Here is a 21,677-nt window from a genome sequence, read left to right on the forward strand (position 1 = left end):
CCTAGTCCCAAAAGAGGATGGTGAGGTCCAACTGATTCTGGACCTCAGACACTTGAATAGATGTTTAAAAGCTGAGAAGTTTAAGATGTTAACATTATTCAAAGTTTTGCAACTGTTAGAATTAAATGTTTGGTTTGTTGTCTAAGAGTGTAAGGATGATTACTTTCACATCTCAGTCCACCCTGATCAAAGAAAATATTTACACTTTAAATTTAGAGAAGCCCATTACCAGTACACAGCTCTACCCATCAGCCCCAAGGACTTTCACCAAATGCATTGCTGTGGTAATTGCTCACTTGAAGACCCAATGATAGGCCACGTATCATTATTTGGATTATTGGTTTTTAGTAGCTCAAGACCAGGCCCAACTGCTTGCACACTTGGACCTCATCATGGATATGATTTTCAAATTAGGGCTCTGTTAACTGGAAAAAGACTAACCTTGTACTCATTGAATCCCTTTATTGAGGCCAGATTGGATTCTGTAGCAGGTAGGAGTTTTCTCCCAAAGAAGATGAATTCCCTACATTCCATGGTGCACCGCTTCTCCAGGGTGCTATCAATCTGTATTCATGATACAAAAGTTCTTAGCACTAATGGCCTTCACAACCACAGTAGTCCCCTTTGCACGTCTCCATATGAGACGATTGCAGAAGTGGTCAGTCCGAAAATATAGCCCCACAGTTCACTCACAGCACTCTTAAGTTCTTTATACCCAGAACAATTATCAGATCTCTAACCTGGTGGATCAACACTGATAACTTAGCCAGAAGTAGTCCTTTTGGAATACAGTTACCTAACATCTTGGTTATGACCGATGCTTCCCTGCAAGTGTGGAGGGACCCATTGTGAAGGCCTTTCAGTGCAGGGTGTATGGGCTCCATGTGAGTCCCAGCTGTATATAAATGTGCTGGAATCGATAGCAATTCATCACTCCCTTACTTTTACAGGTCTCATGAGCAATAAGAAGGTTCAGATACAAACAACACAACTGTCCACTATCTAAACAAATAGGAACAGCCTCACACACACTGTTCCAAAGCCATGGCCTTCCAGGCACTCTACATAGCAGGCAAAGCCCTCCAGGTGGCCATGGGCCTCCATGCGGTCCACATAACAGGCATAGAGAACCCAAGAGCAGATACACTCAGCAGAACCCTCTTACCGCACCATGAGTGGACTTGGGTCAGAAAAGTACATGGTACTGTTTTTCAGAATTGGGGGATTCTCCAATGTGAACCTTTTTGCCACTTCAGCAAATGCCAAAGCCTTTTGCTCCCTGATAGGGAGCAACCTCATTTCCCTTGGCAATGTCTTCCCCCCATTCCACTCATTCCCAGGGTGTTAGGCAGGATTTGGCACTGTGGAACACACTGCATAATAGTCATACCCTTCTGGCCCCACCAGGAATGGTTCCTGACCCTCTTAGAGATTGCAGGGGATCTGTAGAGAGCCAGACCTCCTTCACAGGGACAAGATTCTTCACTACAACATGGCAAAGTAAGACTCATGGCTAGGTCAATCCCCACAGTCCATATTTCTACACTGAGGTGCAGCAAGTAATATACAATGTGTGCACAGTCTCCATGCGTATCTCCTATGGCCATAAATGGGGAAAAACTTAATCTTGGGTAAGAAGAAAAGGAGAATTGCCCTCTTCCTGTCTACTGGCGGTGGTCCTAGATAACCTTTTTTCTCTTGCCAAAAAGAGTCTCTGTTTCTTCTGTTAAAGTCCACTTAATTATTTTAATTTAATTTATTAGATTTCTTGTCCACCCTCCCCGCAACTGGGCTCAGGGCAGGTTACAACATTGTATACACAGTTTCATAATTCCAATACAAAAGTTAAAACCACAATCGGATGGTTTTAATGCAGCATGTGATGGTTCACCATAATACACACCACACAACAGTATCATGGAGGTAAGGCACGCAGGTCATCAGAATGTAAAACAAGCAGATCAAAGGCCACAGCAGAGAGGCCAACTGGGCAGCTGGCCCATGCCTCAATCACCACCATAAGCCTGGCAGAACATCTCCGTCTTACAGGCCTGGTGGAAGTGTGGCGAGTCCCGCAGGGCCCTAGTCTCAACAGAGAGAGAGTTTCACCAGGCTGGAGCCAGGGCCAAAAGGGCCCTCGACCTGATCAAGGCTAGGCGAATGTCCTTGGGGCCAGGGATCACCAGAAGGTGGTTGTCGGCAGAAGTAAGTGCCCTCTGGGGAACATATAGCGAGAGGCAGTCCCACAGGTACATTGGTCCCAGTTCATTAAGGACTTTAAACGTTCTAGTCAGTGCCTTAAACTTGTAACGGAACTCAACTGGGAGCCAGTGCAGCTGACACAAAACAGATCGAATATGCATCCTAACCAGAGTCCCAGTAAGGAGACATGCTGCTGTATTCTGGACTAGCTGTAACTTCTGAATCAGTCTCAAGGGAAGCCATCTTGGCATTCCACAAACCTGTAGAAAACACAACAGTTTTCTCCCACTATACGTTGAAAGTAAAGCATTGCTACACATCTTACTCATTCCACAATGGAGCCTATCCTTTGTGCTAGCAAGACTTACATTTCTTCCTTTCAAACACATCACATCCTGCCCCCTAGTATTACTAGAATGGAAAGTGAGTTTCCTTGTGGTAATTACTTCCACCAGGAGGGTTGAGGAGCTGACAGCCTTACAGGAAGACCTCCCCCATTTCCCCAATTGTTTCCAGAAAAAGTAGTGCTACGTACTAGTATAAAATTTCTCCCTAAAGTGGTATTTAGCTTCCATTTGCCAGAGGCAATTACTTTGTCAGTGTTTTTCCCCAACCCCATCTCTGGATTCTGAAAGAACCCTACAAACGTTGGATGTCCACAGAGCTTTACTGTTCTACTTAAACAAGACTAAGAGCTTTTGAAAGCCTAATGGACTTTTTGTTTGCTACTGAGGCCCCCCAAAAGGGCGTTGGCAATCTAGTAATGTGGGAATGCTCAAAAAGTGATGACACCAATTTCTTGATGGACGCCAGTGGCGTATGGAAATTGAGGGGATGAGCAGGCACCTTCCCTTTGCTCGCGTAGCATTTTGGCAGAAGAGGAACATGAAGGTACCAGGAGGGAAGGCATCCTTTTTACAGGGTCTTAAAGCTAGAAATCTCTTCACCACAGCTGGTCTGCGCATGCACAGTCCTATGTGTGCCTGCACAGAAGAGACTCAATGAACGACAGTTACAGGTAATAGCAACCCTGATTTTCTGCACTGAGTGTTGTTTTAGAACAAAGGAACATGGCTGAGAGTGGATAATTTGCATAACAAAGACAGGAGGCTGTTGCACTAATATTGTTTGATAATTATAGCTGCTTGGAGTTGGAGACCAGAGCCATCCATGTGAACCATCATGTATTTAAAAAGATTAGAGAACATTCTCCATAAGTATTTCCCTGTTTATTCTAGCTGTTCTATGCCTTACTTATTATTTAAATATTTATTTTTCTTCCCGAGAGGCAACTTGTGTTACCTACATCAACAGAAAAAAATGAAAATCAGTTATGTCTTGGGCTACCCTTTAGGGAACTGTGTCCAATAGGTCAGCTTGTCAGGGTCACAGACCACAGCTAAGAGGCAAGAGCCTTTTATCATCAGTTTGCACCTCCAGTTGTGACCAAGTTTCATATTTGGAAATAGGAAGGGAAAACAAAAACACTGCTCAGATCTTAAGTCAGCAGCCATGTTCTCCCTGGTGTTCCCTCCCTGCTCCAGAATCCTGGTGCTTCAAGGGACCCCAGTGTTGCTCACTGTTTCTAATATGCTGCCCACTATAACTGGTATGTTCTTTATTAGCACCAAGCATTCCAGTTCCCCCAACTTGGCTTGAATTGTTTTTTTTTAGTTATAGCCAGGGCTTTTTTTCTGGGAAAAGAGGTAGTGGAACTCAGTGGGTTGCCTGCACAGGGGGCAACTCCTGGCGGGCAGTGGTGCCCCTGGTACCACATGCGCACACGCAAAGTGCGTGCATGTTCCTGGGACCATGCAATCACGTCACTTTGGGTCAGCTGGAACAAGAGGAAGAGTTTTTTAAAGTTTAAATTGCCCTCAGCAAAAATAGTTACATGGCCGGTGGTTCCGCCCCCTGATCTCCAGACAGAGGGGAGTTTAGATCGCCCTCTGCACCAAGCAGCAGGGAGGGCAATCTAAACTCCCCTCTGTCTGGAGATCAGGGGGCGGGGCCACCGGCCATGTGACCATTTTCAAGAGGTGCCGGAACTCCATTCCACTGCATTCCGGCTGAGGAAAAGCCCTGGTTATAGCTATGCATTGTCTTTGAATCCAAATGTCCTTTTTGTAATGTGTGAGGTTTTAAAGAAAACAAAACAAATCCTCTTAAATCATGCTACAGGTTTGTATTTTTACTGTGAAAGTTTCCATGAGTGGGTGTCCAGGACTGCCACTGACACCCAATCCAGACTTGTCACTCACCACCAGAGATTCCCTTGCATGCCCCCAAAGACTTCCATCAATGGCTGCAACAGCCACTAGCAATATTCTTGGTTCCCACGGATAGAATGAGAGGCTGAAAGAGATGGAGGCAGAAGTTCCCCCAGGTGGTGCTTCAGCCCCTGGCCCAGGTGTGGGCAAACACAATGGGGGCGGGCACAGAGGGGTGGAGTTGGGCAGGAGGAGGATAAAAAGATCTCCAAAAGCACAGGCTGGGGAAGAGCTGGTCCCTGTTTGTCAAGATACAGCCCTCCAGGAAAGTGTTACCTGGGCAGTGGGTGACATAACCCAGGTCTTCCACACATGATGCCTGGGAGAAGCCCGGGGGGGGGCAGTGTCAGATGAGCAGGATGGCAGATGGCCATCAAGAAGCCCTAGCGCACCCTAGTGCACAGGACAGTGGGCCATTTTACCTAGCTGAATTAGAAGGGAGCTTGCAGAAACTGTAGCTAAAATGTCATTTTCAGGCTTTCTTATTACCAAGCCTGATGTTAACTGATGACTTCAAATATTTTGCATGACAGGATTATGCTCTTCTCATGTTTAAAGAAGCTTGTAGAGTAACAGCTTTCACAACAAGCACTTTGGGATATTAGGTTCAAGTACCTTAAAGTATTCTTGGGGAGTGAAAACAAAGCAATCCTAATTTACCCTCTTTATATTCTAATAAAAGCTTAGACAGTAATCATCAATCACTGTCCATGGAAACTGCAAACAGTGCACAATATATTCCATCATTTTAGTTACTAGGACCAACAATCCTTTTCTCTACACAAGGCTCTCTACTTTAGTAAATCTTTTTAGCTGATTATCTTGAATATCCTCAAGAGAGACAGCTGTTCATTGATTGTGGTAGAAAGAGATGTATTGCATTTGGTTTTAATCAACAAGATAGCAGTATAGATTAATATTTAAAAATCACTGTCATCTTTATTTTCTTCTTATTTGAGAAGTGGGAATTACTAACTTTTTTGAAATGATAAATACTTCTTATTGCCATACTAATAATCTCTGCTACCATGTGGTTGGCGCAAGAGTCTATTTGGCAGGATCAATCTGAGCCAACCAGAAATCTCCATGCATGGAGAAAAAGGGGGAAATAGGTCTCTCCATTCACCCACTGCCTTATCCCTTTAGCTCAATGCAACACAGCTCACTTCATATTTTAACGATAGCCATGATAACATGATGAACCAAGTGACTTGGTTATCTGTGATAAGTCTCATGGGGTATCCTGTGCTTTGTAAAAAAACCTTGATAAATGCTGCAACTGCCTTGCACATTGGTGCTATAAGAAAGCAGTTCCTGTATGTATGTGGGAGAATTGCTGTAATCCATCCCAAGAGCTTGATAAAATGTTAGAAATAAAAGATGTCGGAATATGAAGAGCTCCTGTTACGTAGTTGACTGATCTTGCAAACTGTAAGCTTTCAGTAATCCCCAAAGCAATATAATTTAAAAACTGTTCTTCTAACGTGAGGCCTACAGCTGTTCCAAGGGCTCGATTTAACTGGAGCAAATGAAAATGACACCCATAGAGGTCAGAGCATCCCATCTGAGTGGCATTAATATGGTTAACTAGGCTGCCAAATGATCTGTGTCAACAGGGAAGAGGCTTATTTAAATGAAGAAAGAAAGAGGCTTTCTATCAGAGCAGAGTAGAAACATGAGCTTGGCAGAAGACCTCGAATATCCTCATACCTTAATTCAATACCAAAATGGATTTTTAATATCAAAGGTAAGTCTTACAGATGATTAAAATGTTGGCAAATGTTATAATTTGTTGTGTTTGCAATTGTGTTCATCTTTCTTGATAACATCATTTATCTGAAGTCCTTTAATGCTTAAATTGGAAAGAAAACATGCTTTAAATTTCCTGATTTTTTTTAAATCAGCGTCAACCAAAGAAACTATTAAAAGCAGTAGTTTTCCCACTGTCTATATTTCTTTTTTTTACAGAGAACATACAGCTGGTTGGCATTTACCAGCTTCTGCTCTCCAGGAAAGAAATCTGGTCTTCATTAATGTGTTTCCTTACACTGGCATACAGTGTGGAAAGAAAGCAGGTGGCAATATATATTTTTGTTTCAATTTTTACATTCTAAAGAACTGTTCAGTGGTACAAAATAAGGAGCATGTGGGTGTATAAGAACTTTTTTTAAAAATCAGTAGCTCTCATCTTCACAATGCTTGGAATAGAGTTTGTAAGCCATAAAGTGACAGGAAAATCATAAAACCTGCTAGAGAAATTGTTCAAAATGTCTCAGTGAGGCTGAATCCACACTTACCGGCATAGCGCAAAACAATCGGAATGATACGGCTTCCTGGCGTGATTTATAACAACAACAACATTTGATTTATATACTGCCCTTCAGGACAACTTAATGCCCATCAGAGCGGTTTACAAAGTATGTTATTATTATCCCCACAACAAACACCCTGTGAGGTGGATGGGGCTGAAAGAGCTCCAGAGAACTGTGACTAGCTCAAAGTCACCCAGCTGGCTTCAAGTGGAGAAGTGGGGAATCAAACCCGGCTCTCCAGATTAGAGTCCCGCGCTCTTAACCACTACACCAAACTGGCTTTCTGATGTCATCGCGTCACAGAAATCACGCCAGGAAGGCGCTATCATTCTGACTATTTCACGCTATGCCAGTAAGTGTGGATTTAGCCAGAGACAAAGTTAACCTTAGTAATCTTTCCCTTCCTGCCCTTTCTTACTTAAATGCTGCCTGTTCCCCCAAGTGTACCTTTTATTTATTTCTTGGTTTTTAGGTTATATTTGCAGCCTGTGAGTTGGGAGTTTTTGACCTGTTGAGCAAGTCAGAAGAGACTTTGTCCTTAAGGACTATTGCTGAAGAGCTGGGTACAAGTCTCCAAGGGATGGAGAGACTGCTTGATGCATGTGTGGGTTTGAAGATCCTGGCAGTAGAGGTCAAAAAGGAAGGAGGTAACAATATCTGGATGAAATCAACACGACCAACCACATTCTGTCTTGGTTGCTGCACATAGACTGCAGTTGGAGATGTCTGCTAGTTTTTTTTCTTCCAGAACATTGAAGGTGGTTTGCTGCCCTTGGTGCATGCACTCATCCTGCTGTCATTTGTTAAACAAGTTTTACAGGTGTCTATATTGTTTCTCATACCTGTACAACATGTTTACAAGTTTAAATGTGTATGTATACAGTGGGAAATGATGCCTCTTCCAACCCACTTCTAGTTCTCAAAAAAAGTGCATCCATTTCCATCCTGGGTACAAAAAGGCCCTTTCAGTGCATTCAAGGTGTTTGTGTGTGCATGCATTTAGTGTTCTATTTTTTTTCCAAGCAGAATTTCTTTATGCTAACTTTAAAAAATAGTTTGAATGCAAAGGGAGCTAAATTGTGGAGTGGGGTAGATGCCTCACTGTCTGTATGGAACATGATATATGTCCCTCTGGGATCACCAAGGAAGACACTCTTTTAGGCTTTTTAGTACTATTTGACTATGTTGTTCTGACCGTTTTTAAAGATGAGAATATTTCAGCCTGTCATGAAGATCTAGGCCTGATTAGATTTTCAAGTACAGACTGACACCTGTAAGCAAATCCCATGTCTGGATAAATGGGCAAAATGTTCTGCTCAAATGAGTTATTCAGGGAATTAGCTGATTCTAATTCTGGAACATTGCCACTCCAAAGTTTGTACAAAGGACTTTTAAGATTCAGAATTTTCAGAAAGTTGGTTCCAGCCAATCTCCCCAAGGTAAGGTCACTGTGTGGTGAGTGTGTGCATGCACATACATGCACACAATGACAACCATATGGATGCCCAAAGGATGCTGGGGTAGGCAAGGATAATGAAAAAACCCTTAGGAGAAAATGACCATGAGAGCCTTTAAGAACATGACTGTGTGAAGCGAGGTGGGAGGGAATTTCTCTCAAGGAACTTGAGCAATTCACAGTGGCTTTGGTTGGAAATTCCATATATTGTACATTTACACACGTGTTTTTAAGTCATTCCTTGTCTGAAAAGTGAGCAAGACCAATTTATAACAGATATTATATTAAATTTATTTTGAGCATTTGCAACTTCAAAAAATAAGCTATGATCTTAGTCATGGTTTTAGGTAACAAATTTTCCATCATACTCTGTGTAACATGTACAATGGAAGATTTTATCTTTTCAGAAGGCTTCTTAAATATTCTACAATAATCTATCTTAGAATTTACAATATATAAAAATGATGTATAGACGTATATTCAAGTGAGTACAATACATCTTCCTTTCATCATGCAATACTCTTTGTGAAGGGTGTGCTTTCTTCACACTCCTTGTTCTTTAGTCATGGTTTCATCAGGCAGAGTGGGTTCTTCATGGGTTGAAGTATAACCCCCATTTTCAAATAGTTTCAATATGGATTTCCTTTCCCTCACAACCAGAAAGCATAAAAAATGGACAAAGGAGTCACAGACATTCATTCTTCGTGCTGTTAAGATAACAGTAACTAACAGACCTTATTACTATAGTATATTGATCCTACTTGTTTCTTTTTTTAGCATTTTATGGAAACACAAAAATATCCAGTCTCTATCTCACAAAATCAAGTCCAAAGTCTCAGTATCATAATTTGATGTACTACTCCAAAACCATCTATCTGTGCTGGCACTATTTAACAGATGCTGTGAGGTAAGGAGGAGGGAAAGAAGGGTGTTAGTGTCACCCACAGAAAAATCATGAAGCTTCAGTGCTTCTTGTAATAAAATGCTTCACTCCATTTCTAATGAGCTGCGTTGTGTGAAGGAAATTAGGAAAAATGAAGATGTTGACTGTTAATTATGATATGCTTATGCGTTGTGTATGATCACAATGGTATTGGTATCCTAATGCTTCTGCCTGTTTAATGTTACACATCCTGAGTTGTCATTTTCCAGTATTTCAAAGGACAAACTAATTGGAGGCATAAGAGAACCACTTTATTATGTTATGCCTGTTTGGTGGTCCCGAAGGAGCCGTGTAGTCATAACAACGCTATTTGCAGAGCAGGATCTCAGGAGGGATGCTGGATGACATCCATTGGTTCTGTTTCTTGGGATGGAAGAAAGAAAATCAGGCTAAAGTGTTCAGCTAATGTGAAAAACAATACTGTTCTGTTCCCTTTTGCAGTGTGATTGCTTTATTTACTGCGTAGATAAGTATCAACAAGGGTGAAAAGACAACCAGGCATAATGCTTCTTGGAAGTTCTTTAGAAGAAGCCTAATTAGAATGTATGTATTTTATTAGTTAGTTATACCACACTCGGGGACCCAAAGTGGCTTGCAACATCATTCTCTCCCCTCCCACTATTTTATTCTCAAAAACCACCCTGTGAGGTCAGTTATGTTGAGTGTGAGTGACTGGCTCAAGGGTATCCAATGACCTTCCATGACAGAAAATGGATTGAAATGTGGGTCTCCCAGATCCTTTTCAGGCACCTTAAGTATAATACCATTGTTGTTGTGCAAGAACACTTCCCAAGTCTATATACCTATAGAGATGTATACACATGTAACATTTCCCCCTGTTTGATTTTGAGGATCTTCTTTAAAACAAAGAAAATAGATTGGTTGGTATCCCCTCAAAGTCTAGAACAACCTTCATGCTAGGAATAGCACAAGCGTGGTAATTATTCAACAATCTATCTCCAGCTCCAAATTTCCCCCTGGTTTAAATCGATTAAAAAGAACCACATCAGAACCTCCTTTTTGTACAGCATCAACCTTCATAATCTCAGGATAGCCTTTATATCTATCTAGTTTCAGACTATGCCAACATCTTTGCTTGACAGTTGCTACTCCCAAGAAACCATTTGCATTGTGCTTCTCTGTATGTGGAGCTCCGGTTCCAGAGGATTTACCCCATTTTATCCTGTTCTCATTATATACAGCCTAAATTTCTTGCAGCATCCATGAGGGCCTAAACTCTTCTTAGATGTAAAGAAGTTGATTTTCCTTCTCTTGGATCCTGATTTACAAAGTGTGACTGTCTGCTTTGGCAGCCAAGAAAATATGACCATGTATCTGAAGGGCAGCCAAGAAAATATGACCATGTATCTGAAGGGTGAAATGTTTTTAGCATGATTATTTTAAATTCAATTATTTTATTTAGTGATGTTATTTATGATTTAGATTTCATATTCTCTGTTTGAAATGACCTTTGGCTATGCACAAACAATGCTATCGCATCATATAAATGTCGATCAGTAACCTAGGTATATATCAGAGGCATTTTCATCAGAGGGCACATATTTTTCCTACAGTAAGAGTGGAGGATGTGTGTGTGTGTGTGAATCTTGCTATTGGTCATTAATACAGCAAATCAGAGATTTAGAAGGCAATCTGTATAATAGCTGTTTGATGGGTATGGAACTATGGATAGAAGAGAGACTTAAACAGCAAGAGCAATCCCACTGTTCCCTTTTAAATTGATTGGATTGACATATTTACTGCTAAAATTATAAAGAATACATATGTATTTATATGTATTTATATTTGAAAGCCACTTCCTTTATATTTAAAAGCACTCGTGGAAGTGGAGAGAGCTGTCAAGTCATAGCTGACTTATGGTGACCCCTAGTGGGTTTTTAGTGGCATGAAACTAACAGAGGTGGTTTGCCATTGCCTGCCTCTGCAACCCTGGTCTTCATTGGAGGTCTTCCATCCAATTACTAAGCTGATCCTGCCTAGCTTCCAAGATCTGATGAGATCGGGCTTGCCTCGGCTCTCCGGGTCAGAGCATTTAAAAGTACTATCAGTTCAATAATGAAAATCACTTCATTTCACATATATACAGAAGTTACCACAAAAATCTTGCAGCAGATCCAGAAAAGGCTTTACCTGCATTACACCTGTGGTGCCTCTTCGGGAGCACTGTCAGTCCTGGTATCATAATATAATAGGAGAATTTTGGGGAGATGCAGTAAGAAAGATAAAACATAACTAAAACTGAGCTTTCAAAGGATCCAAAGTTGGAAATATAAATATCAGCGTTTGAAAAGTTAGGCTGATATTATAATGTAATTTAGGAGAATTTGGGAAAGGCATAGTGATAAAACGTATCACTAACAAAAACTGAGCTTTCAAAATATCCAGAAGTTCTGTTGTTAGGGCTCTTCCCAAATGGTGTTTCGCTAACACAGAGACCAATTCTGATATTCACTGCAGTGAAAATTATTCTAACAAGAACATGGAAAATAAAAAAGTATTTAAATTTTAAAGCAATTAATAAGTCATGGCAAATTGTCTAAGTTAGCAGAGAGATGCTGAGAGATGAGAGAATGCAGAAACTCATGTTTTGATGAATGTTGGAAACCTTTTTATAATTCATATTTACTGAATTGAAGTTAAATTATGATATTTATAACTGTACTATTAGAGAACGTAAAAGGAAGCAAAAGGTCTAAAAAGATTAATACAGTTTGTGCTATTTAAATGAAATTTTGTTATACACATTTTTCTTTAGTTATTTATATCATTGGTTGTTGTGGGTTTTCCGGGCTGTATTGCCGTGGTCTTGGCACAATGCCAAGACCACGGCAATACAGCCCGGAAAACCCACAACAACCATTGTTCTCCGGCCGTGAAAGCCTTCGACAAGACTATTTATATCATTATTTAAGAATGTAATGGTGGGATTAATTTTAGGAAAATGTAGTAATGTAATATTATTAATGTAAAAATGTAATAAAATTAACTTTAAAAAAAAGAGAGGTTAGGCTGCCAGATAACTTGTCAAAATACCTTTGTGTTTAATTTAAGGGAAGGAAAAAACCAATCTGAGAGAGCATTTGGTGTTTCATCACATGATATCTTTGAAGCACTTTACAGGTAAGGCTGCTGTGTAACAAGATGGTAGGTTGGATTCTATAGTTGTGCAATAGGAAAGTGTTTATGTTGGTGGATCTTTCCCACATTCAACTTTCCATAGAACCTCTCTGAAGCCCTCAAAAATGCTTTGCAGGGCTTAAGTCTGTGTTCTGTCTCCTATACAAGTGTTAACCTTTAAAAGAATTTTAAAATTAAGAAACCAATAGCAAAACATGACATAGGAAAACAACATTGCACAAATAGCATAAGCTGAAGCTTATATTTGTTTTGGGCCTTGCCACCTTCCTTCTTTCCTCCCTTCTTTCTGAAAAACTGGATTTAGTTTTTTTCAACATGATACTTTTCTGCTTTGAGATTGGCATTCCTCTAACAGTTTAGAGGGCATTCTCTTACCTATGACAGAGCTGACACTTAGTGAGGTTGTGATAGGGTGATAGGCCTTTTCCGCATGGGTGGTCCTCTCTTCTTGTGTGTTCTCTCCTCAAGGATGAGATTGGTTTTGTCTTTCCGCATGCCACTTTTAATCCTGGTGTGGTGCTGTCTTCTCTGCGTCCGCTCCACCATGAAATAAAGAGAGTTATGTGGTGAGGTGCAGCCATCATCCTTGGCATCACTGTCAGCACCATCAGCGCTGTCACATTCACCACCCCTCCTTTTAAAAAAATTTCGTGTATGCCCAATCTTGTTATTACTTTACGACATTATGATGACCAAAGGCACCCAGCACTAAGGAGTTAGCAGTGGGGGGGGGGAGAGAGAAACAAAAGTGAAAGGAAACCCAATGTGGCTTTTGTGCACTGTTGGTGCAGAGTAATCCCAAACACAGAAATTTTTACTCACAAAGCATAGAGAACCTTCGAAAACCTAAAAGAGATCCATGTATCACAACATAAATTAAGCCTGTCATTACATTATGTTTCATCAAGTCGCCTCCGACCTATGGTGACCCTATGAAGGAAAGACCTCCAAAATGTCCTATCATTAACAGACTGGCTCAGATCCTGCAAACTGGAGGACGTAGCTTCTTTTATTGAGTCAAGCCATCTTGTTTTAAGTCTTCCTCTTTTCCTGCTGCCTTCCACTTTTCCTAGCATTATTGACTTTTCCAGAGAATCTTGTCTTCTCATGATGTGACCAAGTATGATAGCCTTAATCTTGTCATTTTAGCTTCTATATTGTTATGACACACCCTTTTTTGTGAAAAAAACAATGATGTCATAATGTCATTGTTATTGCATTGTATTGGTTTCCCGCCCCCCCTGGTGTCAGCCTCTGCCCCTCACCTCTGGGTATCCTATTTGGACCACGAGGGGAGGGAGGGGTCATAAATCCTGAACAAAAATTTCTGTTGAGAGCATGGCTGTCGTGTAGTTGGGATTTTTCTTTAAAAAACAAGCATAATGATATAACATTATAACATCATTGCAACCAGCAATGAGGGGAGGGAGAGACCAAGGCCAACTCAGAAAAGATTCAAGAAACTGGAGATGAAGGTGGAAGTGACTACAGTCCCCTCAGGCAATGGAAGGACCTATACAAGCCAGATTCAAATCTGTCACAAGGAGAAAATGAGATCTAACACTGCAGATACCTCCATTCAACAAATAAATAGTACATGTCAAATTAGGGTTGCCAACTCCAGCTTGGAAAATTCTTGAAAGATTAGGGGGTGGTGCCTGGCGAGAGTGTCATTTGGAGAGAGTTCAGTGGAGAGGGGATGCTATAAAGTCTATCCTTGGAAGCTGCCATTTCCTCCAGAGCTGGTCTCTCTACTTGAGAGATCAGTTGTAATTCTAGGAGAACAGCATGCACTACTCGGTAGCTGGTAGACCTACAGCAAATGCGTATAAACAAACCATAAAAATATCTAGTCACCCAGCATTTAGGACTAGGATTAACTGTGTGAGTCTTTACCTAATGTTAGAACTTGTAAGTGTATGCTATAAACTTACTGCAAATATAACTTGAAATGTATAGATCAGAGGAAGAAATGATAAAATTCATGTCTGGCTTGAATGCAATTTGGAGTATTTGTGGCAAAGATGTGATAGCTGCATTTGACCTTGCACCATTCACTATGATTTATGATCTTGGAGGTAAGTTCCTTCAGAATTTTCAGTTATCTTTATTCCTTAGATACGAAGAGATTTGCCATGTATTCAACTTTACACAACTGGGTTCTAAGATGCAAGCTTCCCCCCATGCCCCTGTTAAGAATGCTCTTTAAGGATTTTCCCAGCCTTCATCATGAATCATAGAATGAAACTGCAAAAATGTGCTATATCTTTAGACAAAATTTTATCAATTTTATGATTAATGTAACATACTGAATAAAGGTAGTTAAATTATAAACACAATAAAAAGAGCAGAGTTTGGGGCTGGGTTGTGTTCTAGAAGTGTACCTATTGATTGTAACCTTTAGGCAAGTCATTTAGTATCTCACCTACGAAAACTTCGGGATGTGATACTCTCATGAAGTAGAAACATATTTTAATGATCCCTGACCACTCACTCTATAGCTGTGATCCCCATTTAATCATGAGCACCTGATTAGTTTCTGGTGCCTATTTCTCTCTTCCCAAATGAACTCTTCCCCAAAGCAAAAAGCTTATTATGGCTTTTCCCTTCCTCATTGGAGCCTCAGAAGACCTCAGAGGTAATCATCTTATATCTTCATTTGAAGATCTTTTCTTCAAATGGAGATTTGAAGGAGTGCTATTTCTATCACAGGAGGATTCTGGGGTTGGAACCTCCCAGTGTTTTGTGACCGTCCCCAACTGTCATGGCATTCATGTTGTGGTTTGCTGTACACACTTCATACACATTCTTAAAACCTAAAAAGTACCCAAAGTTTCAACAAGATTGGGTATTCCTGCTGTAATGAGTAAAGGGCGCATTTGGCACCACCTTGGAAGACTGGGACATTCAGAGTGTCCATGGATCCATGCAAGAGTACGTTTTCCTAATTTTCTGGTGAACTATTCAAAGAAATGTAATGGGGTGTGTGTGTGTGTTCATTTGTTCGTTCATTCCCCTCTAGAAATTATATCAGTAACATAAAAAGAAAAGTACAAATTCTTCATGCATTCTCTGCTGATATTAGTTGGTTTATCCAGATCCCGAAGGAGCTTTACAATGAACATAATGCCCTGCTGCATGGTTTTTGAATGTCTGGATTTAATTTTTACTTTTGTCTGAAAAGGTGGGGCTGGTGCCTTGGCTCAGGAGTGTGTTTCATTGTATCCAAATTGTACAGTCACTATTTTTGACCTACCCAAAGTAGTACAAACAGCAAAGAAGCATTTTGTGTCTTCAGAGGACAGCCGGATCAATTTTCATGAAGGTAAACTTGGGGAACAATCTTAAAAACATTTTCCTGGGAGTAAGCGCCTGTGAATAAAATGGGTGTTACATTTCAGTAGACATGCTTAGGAATGCATTGCTTTCTTGGTTTCCTCTAGTCATACTCACAGACACTTTGTTTCAGGGACAGGCCTGTAGTTGGGATAGAAGAGGGATATAAGAGAGCTTTGCTCCCCCTGTGCTTTTCTTTCCTCTTTTGTAGAAAGTAGTTTCATATTATGCCCTGTAATTTCTCACTCAGAATTTTTTCCTCAGTCAATTGGAAATATTTAATACACATCTTTGAAGACTTAAATATTTGTTAAAGTCAGGACAGTAGAAAAGATACATTCACTTCTGACAGCAACTGCAGATGCTATGTCATGTTCATCATTATCGCCTGAATATAGACTGTGGCCTGCATCAAAAGGAGGTGGGGGGGGGGACACGAAGAAATGCATGACGTTTGAATCTTTCTGCTAAAAATTAATCAGAAGGAAGTTTGCCCATGTAGACCCCAAAACTGAAAGGATACAGTGTCTTTTTGTGAAAAGCAGTTGTTTCTTTCACACATTCTAGTGCCTGACAAAGGTGTCTTCCACATAAGGACAGGATCTTGCGGTTTCCCCATGGCTGGTGCAACTGCAGATAAAACACAGGCACAGCAGCAATGGGGCCTCCACATGGCATGTTCCCCTGTAATTGTCCCAAATCCCCCAGAAATGGCCACCCATTTCCCCTGGGCCATGAGGGCTTTTGTGTGTTTTTTCTATTTAAAAATCAGCACAAGAATATTGTTATATCAATACACCATTGTAATGATAGGTGTAGGAGGTTTCTCTGAATTCTGAGGTCTTAAAAATGTAAGTCTCTAGCCTTTCCCATTGTGAAGAAGTCTTTATCTTTATTTCTCCACAAGAAAGGGGCTAGAAAATCATAAAAGCTGGGAACTCAGAGAACATGCTACACCTACTGTTACAATGGTATATTGATATAATGATATTCTAGTGATGATTTTTTTAATGAAAGCCCTCCCCCAATGATGCATGTGGGAGGGGGGGGATGGCTGCCATTTAGGTTGGGAAGTCTCAGTTTACCCACCTTCACAGCAGCCATCCAGGCATATAGCAATCTTTTCCAGCTTTCAGAGCTGAGCAGGTTTGAAAAAGATTGGAGAAAAGCCAAGGAAACCCCTGGAGGTGCATGAATACAACACCATGGTGAAAGGAAATAGGAAAAAAGTTCATTTCCACAAAGCATTGAACTTGAGGCAGATGACCCATGTGGAAGACCCCAAATGAAATAATTGAGGCTTAGGTCATGCTTCTCTTCAACCTCCAGCAGTCAGGGAAAAAAACCAACCGTGTCAATGGTTGTATAAGCATGAAAGCAGAAACCAGTGAATCTCTTTTGTTCTTTGCTAGTTTGTAATTTCTTGTTCCCCTTCCTTAATCAAAAGTCCTCTTCCTTTTTTTGGAACAGGGGATTTCTTTAAAGACCCAATTCCTGAGGCTGACCTGTATATTTTAGCAAGGATCCTCCATGACTGGGCAGATGAGAAATGTGTTCAGCTTCTCACAAAAGTGCAGAAGGCTTGCAAAACAGGTAGGTGTTTCTATGTGATGGGTAAAAATTTGACTAATTCATCTTATTGAAAAGTAGGGAAAGACATAAGGAGGTAGGAGCTTGGTGGGGAGGGGTTCTCCTTCCTTATCTCTGCTTCACTGATCAATCATTTCAAGGGCTTGAGATGAATTACAGCAGGGATAAACCACTGAAGAAGAAGCAAGATAATTAGAGGAGACAAGCAACAGGTAGATAAAGTGGCTGCTATTTTTCTGAATTCCAATATGTTCCTGTTTTCCCATGATCCTTTCAAGCATTCACTGGTTTCCAGGAGGGCATCAGAATTCTCAAAGTCAGGTCCTGCCTTGCCCTTGAAGGTAATGTATAACTAGATAGGAAAAGTAAAGATTTCTCATCTATACCCCAAACCTGTTTGGTAGTGATGAGAGTTAATGTAGAGAGTTATTTATATAAGTGATTTCTAATCTGTATGTTTGTAGTATGCAAGGATATATGTTTTAAAAGATTGAAAACTATACTTGTTAAAGAAAACAACTCAAGCACTGATAAAATCACTTTTTTATCACTATACAGCTTATTTCTAGCAGTTCAGTGGCACTGGCAACTAAAGCAAATCCTGGCCTTCTGCCCACACAGAATGCCCCTATGGACTTTTCCTTTATTGTGCAGAGTACTGAAATACTAAGACAGCAGTGATGAGCACCTGTACCATGCATGTGGTGGTGCTACTTTCCTAGGGTTCTTGTAAACTATCAGCACTGGAGGCTTTGCGTCTTGTCCTATGTGCAGCTGAGATCATGCAAGAGACTATAGGGTCATTGGGTTGGCTCCAGCTAGCATTTTCACATAATCTTATCTAATTCCCCTCCTTATTGCAGCAGTCCCATGAACCCCAGCATAGCATCTTTGGTGGTCAGAGTAAATCTTCCCTCCCTTTTTGCTAGAAGAAAAGCTGATTGTATTCAACCCCTGGTCTTTTAGAATGGTGTGTGTGAGGGAGTGGAGGGAGAATCAACTAACCCCACTCTCCCTAAACTGGTTTGTTTTGATTTGCCTTTTGTTGAGGATTTTTATGTATGGATATGTGTTATGTATGTGTGTATATATGTTATTTATTGTCCAGCTTTCTCACTGAGACTCAGGGAGGATTACATAGTGTGAGATTAGTATAATCAGTATCAAGGACATTTCCATAAACAATGCCATAGGATTTTACAAAGCAAGGATCCAACACAGAGTTGAAGAAATGCTGAAACAGAACATAATCAATTCTAGGACTGACATTAGACAACATGAAGCACAGGTAGTACATAGGAGCAACAAATAATGTGAAGGCAACATAGTGGTGAAATCTAAGGTCTCTCATTAGTGAAGCATCTGAGACCCCCTTCCCACCATACAGCCCTCCAAGCTCAGATCTTTTGCTGAAGACTTCCGCTATGAATCAGATTTCTTGTTTTTTCACCATTCTTCTTGTTACCGGAATTGGTCTCCTTGCAATAAAATGATTTGTGGGGGAATTAGCAAGCAAGGAGAATGGCTATGCAAGGGGCCGGTAACCGTAGGGATCTATCACCAATTTCTACCACGTCCCTTCCCAAAATAGCAAACGAGGCTGGTTCTTAAAGTCCAACAATAACTTTTATTAAGAACAAAATGGCATGCACATACACTCGCAATTACGGGGTAAAAATAATTACACATACACACAGAGTCCTAGGAAGTTTAGTCAGAAATTGGGAATAGAAAGAGATGGAGCAAATATATCTACCTATCCTGAAGAGGGGGGTCCAGTCAGCGGGAGAAGAGAGTTGCTTCAAAGGTCCAGCATCCTCAGCCAAGAGAGTGAGAAGCTTAGGGTAAACCTCAAGGGAAAAGTGCCTGTGGATCCGGAACTATGTACGAAAAGAGAGAGGCTTAGGGAAGTGACCCTAAGGGAGCAGCCAGGAAGCATGCATGATTTGAATGAGGCCAGGGCTGTACCTTTATAGGTAAAATGTGCCCTGTGGTGGGAGAGCCCATGTAGCCATTCGAACAAAGGCTCCAATGGTCAGTTCCTCAGTTTGACAAAAGGTTTAATTACCTTGATTGGTGGCTGTCGGGGTGAAAGCAAATGCAAAACATGTTCTAGCACTGCACAAAAGGGATAGTTTGTTAGTGAATTCCACCAGAGCTAAATTGATGGATTTTAGGTGGGGACTGTACTTTCCCAGGAACAACTGTATAAATTTATGAATGTCATTTGATTAGCTCCTCAATCAAGGACAGGAGATCTCATCACAGAAGAAGGGAAAGGAATATGTTAAGTGGGGATGACTCTGCGAGACCTTTGTTGCACTGGACTCCTATGGGGCTGGTGGGACTGCAAATCCAATCACCTCTTAATCACTCTGCATTCTTGTGCGGCATTCCATGCATTCTGTGTTCTCCCAGGTGGGACTCAGCAACTGTTGGAGGCTCTCTGGTGGCAATACAGCAGCCATTTTAAATCCAGAGGCCTGGTGATATTTTAATATCACAAGCAGCCATATTAAAAATTACTATTAAAATGATGGAGGCCGGGTCGAGCGTATACTCTCTGACACTGTTTTAACATGTAAACTTCTGTCCTGTAATTGGAATGTTCAAGTATTACCTGGCTTTCCTGGAATCGTAGGAACTAACTAAAAATGGTCAGCATCCAAAGTGCCTTGAAACTAGTTCTGAGTGCCCAAGGGGACTTTGGCTCCTGTTTGCCACACACATGGTTCCCATGCCAATTTTTAAAAACCTGAAGACTGGGAGGATATGAAGCTGCATTATAGCCAGGCAGACCATTATAGCCATCCAGCACAGTACTGTTTGTTCTGACTGAAAGAGGCTTTCCGCTGTCTCAAGCATAGAAAGGCTCTTTCCAACACCTACCTGAGATCCTGAACCTCAGGCCTTTTGCATGTGAAATATGTGCTGTGCCACAGAGCCACAGAAAATGCATGTCATGGAAGTTGGTCTGTTTTCAAGGGAACAGATATTTTAAAATTCTTCTGGACATGCATAAATCCTTGAGCTTACCCAGGTAGCCCATTTATTATACATAAAATATTTAAAAGTCTACAACTGATTCAGCCTTGACTTTTCTATTGTGCTAACAATTGAGCAAGCAATTATTTTTATAGGAACGGTAGGGAACCCCCACCCGGAACGGTAGGGAACCCCCACCCACCCATCACTGATCCAGATCCTTTTAAAGTTCTGATTCACTATATATCCCCATGGATTTGTTAGTAAATAGTGTTCTGTATTTATTAAGCTGTTCAATTATCTAATGTTAGGCCTCTTAAATAAATAACTCATCCCTATTTTTCTACCACATTTTTGTCACACTTTTCTTTCATGGAGCCCAAGGTAGCATACATAGTGATTTCCACCTCTATTTTATCCTCACAACAACTCTGTGAAAAAGGCTAAGCTGCGACTGGGGGTTGCACTTCATAGATATATGGGGATTTGAACCTGGCTCTCCATAATTTGTCTAGCACTTCAACAACTGCAACACTGGTCTGGATTTTAAAATTCTGGCTTTATGAATTGTGTGTCCCAACTAGGTGGTGGAGTGTTACTGGTTGAAACACTTCTGAATGAAGATAAAAGTGGGCCCCTTGAAAGTCAGCTCTATTCCATCAATATGCTTGTTCAGACTGAAGGAAAAGAACGGACCTCAACAGAATACAGCATGCTCCTTGCAGCAGCTGGTTTCAAGAAGATTGAAATTAAGAAAACTGGAAAACTCTATGATGCCATTTTAGGAAGAAAATGATAGTCTTTGTTGATGTAGTATGAATATGTGCGAATGAAGTAAGAATAATAGCAGTTGATTTAGCTGAGGTAATCTACCTACTCACCATTCAGGAGAGCAATATAATGTTAGATGATGATGATTTAGTTATAGTCTACAGTAAAACCTATTTGGCCTTTTCTATTTAAATTATCCCCCTAAGCATGTCTTACAAATCCATGTGCTTATAGGAAACGATATTTCTTGTAGGCTTGGATAGTTAGTTGTATTGTGTTAGACAATTATTAAACATTGTAAATGCCAAGGGTAAAAGATCAGTCACAGAATGATGGAAAACAGTTCAGTTGAAATGAAAGAAATGAAAGACCAATTTCTACTTGGCAGGAAAAAATCCCTCACACAAGCCTGAAATGGCAGGATCAGGGGGTGGGGAGACTGGGCCAGACAGCTGACGAGGCAAGACAGGGGTCGAATCCACATTACTCATTCTAAGTCACATGTTCCCCGCATTCCCCACGCAATCCCGAGTGCCGGTCACATTACCTCATTAAACAGACACATTTCATTCGCATTTCTCCCGAATATGTGGTCACAGGTTTTCAACGGGAGTTTCATGGTGGCCGTGAACGGGCCAATGCGCAATTTACGC

At 40.8% G+C, this 21,677-nt stretch overlaps 1 protein-coding gene across 1 annotated transcript; it reads left to right on the forward strand.

Moving 5' to 3' along the window:
- The first annotated feature begins 6,105 nt into the window (after window positions 1–6,105).
- ASMT (acetylserotonin O-methyltransferase) lies at window positions 6,106–21,049 on the forward strand. Its single transcript, XM_054974766.1, has 8 exons — window positions 6,106–6,219; window positions 7,257–7,431; window positions 9,018–9,147; window positions 12,256–12,324; window positions 14,302–14,420; window positions 15,527–15,667; window positions 17,149–17,271; window positions 20,838–21,049. The coding sequence occupies exons 1-8, from the start codon at window positions 6,106–6,108 to the stop codon at window positions 21,047–21,049; spliced, it is 1,083 nt and encodes a 360-aa protein (XP_054830741.1).
- Window positions 21,050–21,677: the final 628 nt, after the last annotated feature.

This window comes from Eublepharis macularius, chromosome 3 (genome assembly GCF_028583425.1).
Source record: "Eublepharis macularius isolate TG4126 chromosome 3, MPM_Emac_v1.0, whole genome shotgun sequence".
In the NCBI taxonomy this organism is placed as follows: Eukaryota; Metazoa; Chordata; class Lepidosauria; order Squamata; family Eublepharidae; genus Eublepharis; species Eublepharis macularius.

What these genes read in the sequence shown, in the direction of transcription:
- ASMT (XM_054974766.1), top strand. Translation starts at nt 6,106, where the DNA reads ATGAAGAAAGAAAGAGGCTTTCTATCAGAGCAGAGTAGAAACATGAGC. An exon ending in ATCTTTGAAGCACTTTACAG is followed by an intron (nt 12,325 to 14,301) that starts GTAAGGCTGCTG and finishes TGAAATGTATAG; the next exon opens with ATCAGAGGAAGAAATGATAA. An exon ending in CCGGATCAATTTTCATGAAG is followed by an intron (nt 15,668 to 17,148) that starts GTAAACTTGGGG and finishes TTTTTGGAACAG; the next exon opens with GGGATTTCTTTAAAGACCCA.